Source organism: Dermacentor andersoni, chromosome 9, assembly GCF_023375885.2.
Source record: "Dermacentor andersoni chromosome 9, qqDerAnde1_hic_scaffold, whole genome shotgun sequence".
Classification (NCBI taxonomy): domain Eukaryota; kingdom Metazoa; phylum Arthropoda; class Arachnida; order Ixodida; family Ixodidae; genus Dermacentor; species Dermacentor andersoni.
In genome coordinates, this window is record NC_092822.1 from 15,921,288 (window position 1) to 15,928,516 (window position 7,229).

At 49.2% G+C, this 7,229-nt stretch overlaps 1 protein-coding gene across 1 annotated transcript; it reads right to left on the reverse strand.

Moving 5' to 3' along the window:
- Positions 1-826: 826 nt before the first annotated feature.
- Positions 827-4,249, reverse strand: LOC129383700 (uncharacterized). Its single transcript, XM_055068370.1, has one exon. The coding sequence runs from the start codon at positions 4,030-4,032 to the stop codon at positions 1,285-1,287; it is 2,748 nt and encodes a 915-aa protein (XP_054924345.1). The 5' UTR covers positions 4,033-4,249; the 3' UTR covers positions 827-1,284.
- Between the last annotated feature and the right edge of the window lie 2,980 nt (positions 4,250-7,229).

Consider the following 7,229-nt stretch of genomic DNA (forward strand, 5'->3'; position numbering starts at 1 on the left):
CTAGTTATTACGTATGCTGTAGTGAAGGACTCACGATTGATTTTGTCAACTTGGGATTCGCTCCTAAGTCAAAGTACAGGGGCGCTCTTGCAATTCGCCCCCATAAAAACGAGGCGGCCGCGGCTGGATTCAAACCCTCGACTTCGAGCTCAGATGCGCAACGCCACTGCCACTGTGCTACCGCGGGGGTTAAAAAGAAAAGAGAAAAAAGAAAAAAAAAAGCTTACCTACCCGTCGCCGTCAAGAGCGGTGGTATTGGGAACTTCACGGCAAACTACGGACATCGCAATGAATTTAATATTGCGATAGCGAGCGGCTCTCACTGCAATGTGCGCCGTGTAGTGATATATATATATATATATATATATATATATATATGCACCCGGACGGCCCTGCCCGGCCATACTGAGAGAAGCGTTCCCACAGACGACGTAGCTTGCTCAAAAGTTGCTAGTATAGGCACGCTAATCTGCCGCTACACGTAGGCTTCCTCGTGTTGATGATATGGAGATATTTCACCTCTTTTGACAACCGCATTTTTCATTCACCTATCAGCGCAAGTTATTTAGATGCGCCACAGACCGTATTGCAGGTTGGCTTAAACCACTGTCACGTACCTTCGAAAGACGGTCTGACGTCTTGGGCAGGAGGACAAATGTAACCTTTGCATCAGCGACAATGCCAGCAGTTAAATCTACAAAACAGGACATAGAGCGACGACACTGCTATCGACGCCAGCGACAGTAAATTCATGGAAAATTAAACGGTACAAAGGACTAAAAGGACGGGGAAGTTTTCACGTTCTATCATAACCTTGACATCGAACTACTCAACAAGGAAAAATACTTTAATAGCAAAGTGGTACTATAAGTTTCCAATGGCGCGCATACCAATTTTTCATAGTAGGAGCCACGTAGGGCTTTCAATTTCAGTTCAATAACATGAACTTGGCGAAAGCACTAACCAAACGGCCGATCATGGAAGCTCCAGTTATCCGCAGCGTTCGGCTTCCAGAAATAAATTACTTCGTCTAGCCTATACTCGTCAACTAGCCCCGGGAGAACGCCTGCCAAGGGCCCCAGCTTATTAAAGTCACAACATGGCTGGCTTTCAACAATGTTACTTCTCAGCTTTCAATAGTTCTCAGTTTTCAGCATCTGCTTCTACACATTCCGTTCTTACTTCACTTGCAACGGTGTACTTTGCATTTGAACTTGTTGGCTTGCTTTGTGCTTCAATGTTTTTGCTGTTTTTATCGTAGACTTAGCCTTTTCACTAGCTGTCTCACTCTTCGGCTTGGTGCTCGGACGTCTCGGACATCGTCCTAGTAGCAGATACATGGCTCGATTTGTTTTCGGGAGAAGTTGTCACGAGTTCATCCTCAGTTACAGTGACGGCCGTGGTCTCTTCTACAATGACTTTCCGAGTAGCAGGTCCTTCTTTAGCTGCCTTTCTCTTTCCACCGTGCACGGCGTTAACTTTCGGCTTCCGGTCCGTTAATGGCGAGCGGTTTCTTGGCCGGGTATTCCTTTTCGTCTTGGACTTGCTGTTCGCGCTCGAGGAGTTTCTAGACCGTCGACTCTTGTTCCTTTTATTTGCCTGTAGGTCACTACTGATGCTCGGTGTGCTGCGCCTTGACTTGAGCTGACTGTCGGCTCTGGGTTTTGTGGCCTTGGTTCGGTTTGACGTAGCGCTTCTTGAGCGGTGTTGCTTTTTAGCCCTCGAGGCTGTTCCTCCCGTGCTACTCGACAAAATACTACGTGTTGAACGGTTGACCTTCTTGGCACCTTGTTTGTGGCGGGTGACTGGGCTTGACGACCTTGATCGTTTCTTGGTGGTGCTACTCTTTCCACCCTTGACCGCTTTGATACGGGATGGCTTTGTCGATATAAGCGACTCAATGCTGCTGCTCTCCTTGTCGGTAGTATTCTCCGATGCCACGCACGCTAAACACACTCCATTAGCGCTTGAGATATTTACGGACCTTTGGTTCTTCGCCTTGCCGCTCGAGCTGGTTGACGACAAGGTCAATGGTCGACGTGCCTTCGTGGCCCTGCCTTTGTGGGAAGCGGAGCTGGTTGAAGGCGCGCTTGCTGCCCTTCGCCGTTTCCCTTTAGCACTGCTGCTGAGAGATCTACTTCTTACCGTGCGTTGCTTTTTGGCCTTCAGCTTTGGACGACTGTTGCTACCTTTCGAGGAGCTCCTTGACCGCCGAGCCTTCTTAGCAGTGCGACTGTGCCCGCTGGCTATACTTGATGACACGCTCCTAGACTTTCGGTTACTCTTAATGCCGACCTTTTTTCCAACACTGCTACTCATAGACCTGCTAGCAGACTTGCGTCGCTTTTTTGTCCGGAGGTTTGAACGGCTGCTTTCACCTCTCGCCGAAGCAGTGCTTGACCGCCGAACCCTCTGAGCTGCGCTGTTTTGCCGACCCGACCTTACGGAAGACGAGCTCGCACTTGGGCTTTTCTTGACCCGACGCGCGCTCACACTTCTATTCGGAGACTTGCTGACGGACGAGTGCTGTACTTTAGCCTTGAGCTTTATCCGACTGTTTTTGCGTGTCGACGACGTGCTTTCTGATCGCCGAGCTTTCTTGGCACTGGGTTCGCGTCCACTTTCCTTGCTTCTTTTCCTGGTTCTCTTGACGCCACGCATTTCTGTCCCCAGCGTCGTCCGAATACGACTGCTTTTTGACGACAAGGCTGATCGCTGAATCCGTTTAGCAGAGTGCTTCCTCCCACTAGCAATGCCTGACGATCTGCTCTTTGATGGCCCAACTCTTATAGCGCTAGGCTTGGCACTGCGGCCACCGCTCGATGCTCTTTGTGTTGATGCGCTACGTCTCCTTGTCTTGCGTGCGAGTCTGCTGCTGCTCCTCGAGGATAAGTTTTCTGATGCATGTCTCATTCTTGCCTTGCGCTTTTTCTCACTCCGACTGCTGCCAGACAATTTGCTTCTTGATGACCGAGCGTTCTTAGTTGAGCTCTTATGCCCTGTGGTCAAGCTCGATGACCTGGTTCTTGACTTGCGCTTTGCTTCTGCCTTAATAAACCTAGTCCTCTGCCCGCTTCTTCTGCTCGAGGACGTAGGAATTGATATGCTCCGCCTCGTAGCTGTGCTTGTTCCTGTGCTGCTCCTCGAAGACGCTTTCCCAGATGTGTGCCTTCGTGTAGTCTTGCACGTTCTCACGTTTCTGCTGCTGCCCGACGACTTTCTCCTCGGCCTCCGAGTCGGCTTAGCCACATGCTTGTCTACTGAGCTCAAGCTCAATGAGCTGCTAGCGCGGTAAGCTTTTCTGATCCTGCTATTTTGTCCGCTGACTCGGCTCAATGACCTTGTTCTTGACCCACGATGCCTCTTAAACGCGCTCGCGTCTTTTATGCGTCTGGAGGACGTACGTTTGGATTTCTGGCTGCTCTTGTGGTTACGCTGTTTCTTGCTTCGGCTGCTGCCAGACGATATGCTCCTTGACCTGCGAGTTCTCCTGGGTGTTGCCGCGCCCACACTAAGCGCACTAAGCGCACTTCGTGACTTGATTCTTGAACGCTCAGCCTTTCTAGCCTTAGCCTTTCGCACACTGCCCTTGATAGATGATTTGTGTCTTCGTTCGCGCTGCCTGCTTGCCTTGCCTATGTTTCTGGTGCGTCTTGCTAACTTGTCCACAGAAGCTTGCCTTAGTCTGGTCTTGCGCCTTGTCCCACTTCCGCTGCTGCCAGATGACCCGCTTCGTCCACGCTGCACTTTCTTAGCCGTACGCTTGCCCCTTGCTACTCTGCTTGAAGACTGACTCTGTCGCCGGCCCTTCTTCGCTTTGCGCTTGCTACGGCTGCTACCGCTTGCTGATGCGCTCGGTGACCTCTCTCGCCCCTTCTTTCGGCCTCTACTAGTCTCACCTTGGCTCGAAGGTTCTTCCTCAGCATGCTCTTCGGGGCTAGAAGGCGCCTTCGACGTAGCTTTGCGACTTGCTTTGCTTTTCCGAGCGCTTTCCTGCGCCGAAGGGTCACAAGCGAAGCACACTCCAGCCATGTTGGCCGCCCTGATGGAAGCTACACGTCAGTGCTTGCGGCTCTTCGACTTCGACTGGCCTGCGACGCAGTATTTGCTGTTCGCACATAGGGCTGGCTGCTCCGGGGTCCCTGCGTGACGAAGCAGACTGGTCGCTAGTCGTCTAATTTAGAGTAACATCTGGAGATGCAGGTACATATTCCCGCATCGCCAGTATGCACCGAAGCGGGCCACTGGAATCAACTTCTTCTCCTCCATAAGCAAGATGCGTACCCACAGCGGGGGAAAAAAAACTAAGGGTATGAACAAAGATTGTACTTTTACGTGTTTTCTGAAGTTACACTGGCTGAGGTAACACCAACAGGAAACAGAAATTCATAGCGCAATTCGACTTCCTCGAGCAATTTATTTAGGCACTAAGGAGTCCTACCATGAATAAGTATTTCAAAAGATATTCATTCACTCACTCATTCCTTAATTTCCTTCGTCAAAACAGGCTTGCTTCAGAAACAGCCGAACATTTCGCAGAGGAAGTGCCTTGAATTCGCCATTAGAGTTCAGCGTATCGCATTCTGGCTGTGAAGATGTGCCCGGTGTGCTCCGCATAGAGTACATCGCCACAGTGATTGTTAGAGTGCAATGACGTATCACTGCCCTGTATCATAGCGTTCACAGCACGCGGTGTCCTCGACATCTACTATCTGTGCGCTTTAACGGAACGGCGTCCGTTGCTGTATCTTCCCATACCTATAGGCTGCTTGCAGGCATCAGGTGATTTCTTGTCGCTTCGAAAGATTGCGTAAGCTGATAACAGACGGTCCTTCCTCATGATTATCAATGCCGGTGAACATGGCAAGAGCCAGCTGACTTAAACATGAAACAACTGTCAATGCCGAATAACACGGTTTACAGGAAAGCGAAGTGTAAATCTCTTCTAGCGTATACAATCGCCTAATATTATATGCGCCCTAATTGGGACACTCAGTTTACAATAAGGGTTAGGAGACTGCGTTATGGAAGCGAACACTGAATTACAGCAGCAGGAGACGCATTTTCCCGGTCCAAGCGAATAAAAAAAGATAAAGCAAAAACAGAACAAATAGAAACGGTGCACACCTGTTCGGTTCGAGAATTAGACCACGACATTTGTAACCACTTAGGCCTAATGGCGTTTTTCTTCGACGAAGCGGAAGGCGCCTGTGGACGCTTGCTGCGGTATCTTATTTTCCATTTATTTATTTATTTATTTACTTATTTATTTATTTATTTATTTATAACGTCGCCCCCCCCCCTCCCCCTGAATTGAAAGCCTAGCAGGCGGCCAATACAAAAAGTGTTAGAAAGTTACAAATATGCTCATAAATGGAGCTTTACAAGCAAAAAACACTATATATTTTTTTTTAATTTCAACATTTTACAAACGTGCGCAGTGTGCAAGCACACAAGTAAAGTGCCACCGCTGCCTGAGGAGGTTTACAAGTAGCACATTGCAAATGGCCGCGCACGGAAGAGAAAATAATGACACATTTTATGTACTGCCGCAATCACCATCTTTGACAAACTCATTGGAGGCCAAAGGGCCGTACCCTGGGATCGAGAACTCGATCACGCACATTCTATCCGGACACTCTAACAATGAGGTATGCCGTGTTGGTGCAGTGGATTTGGCGTTGCGTTGCTAGGACCGAGGTCGCGGGATCAAATCCCGGCCGCGGCGGGCGCATTTCCATGGGGGCGAAATGCAAAAGCGCTCGTGTATCGTGCACTGGGTTCACATGAAAAGAACTCCAGGGGGTCAAAATTAATCCGAAGTTCCGCACTATCCACTATACGGCGTGCTTCAAAACCATATCGCGGTTCTTGCATGTTTACGCCGACTGGACCCGAGACCGTTCACCGAGTCAAAGATCCTCGGACCGTGACGGCCACACCCGTCACTGGCTCGAAAAGCGATTCGTGCACTAGTGCAGTACTTGAAGTGCACGGGCTTAAGAGACCGTTTATAGTGTCCTTGTGTACGGTGTCCCTCCCACACGTACTCAGTGCTTACTCTCTCCCTTTCTTCCTCTTTCTATTCCCCTTTCCCCCACTCCCAGTGTACGGTAGCAAACCGGATGCTGTTCTAGTTGACATCCCTGCCTTTCCTATCCTTGTTTTCTCTCTTTCTCTCTCTCTTACATGTAAAATCCCGGAATTTGCATAATTTCCAAATTTATATTAAACCTTACCGTGGTTTTTAGGCGAAGTGCGCATGTCATGGCATTTCAGACGACGCGCCAGGCGATTAACAGGACTCGTGGTTATCTGCCTGAAACCTCCGCATGCGTCATGCGCCATCTCACATATATACTTAAACAAGAGTCACTGCGTTGCCGGTCTTTGTCAACAAGGAACCCGTACGTGCCCGAAAATGTCAAGTTCTTGCATTATTGCTATTCTCTTGGCGAGTGTTTGTTTTGCTTGCATAATGTCATGTAAGCAACGCTAGCACCGTCACAATGCACACTTGGGCGCTACGACACGTTTGTAGGCCGAATGCTAGGCGTTCTTTTCCTTTACAGTGATAGCTGCTTCTAGCTCACTCCTTTAGTCGTTCTGATGTCCGTCGGTCTCCGTTGAAGGAATTCTAAAGTGCTTTGCGACAAGTCTTCAGATATTAAAAAAAGATAGTTCGGAGCACCTCGAGCGGATTAGAAATCCGGTGCCGCACAGTGCAAGTCGGAGTCCTCTCAGCCGCTCTGCCTTTGCTCCTATTTAATACATGGGAAACAAAACTGAGAATATAATACAGAGATATCGTCGCCACAAGCTTACTCAAAACCCAGGTTAACACGCACCTGCATCCAACGAGTGAATCGAGTCCGGAGGAAGTTCTTGCGCTGCTTCCATCAGGCAGTGCTGAGCCCTGCCGTTATGAGGCGTGAATCCACTCTGAAGGACACACGCGACAGCGCAAGGCAATACTGGGTTCGCTCCTCCGATTTATACATGAGGCCCAGCTACAGGAATACATCTAAAGTGCCTTGCTTGCCCCCTCTCCAATTTCTACCTCCCACATCCCCCCTTCCTCTTTTTTATCGCCATGAATGATGCCTTCCGACAAGAGTTGAAGTATTTAAATAAACATACTTAAACAAGAACACTTCTGGTACAAGCTGTAGTTTTACGAAACAAAGAAAATGACCTAGCAGATTGCGAACTATCGGAAACGTCAATGA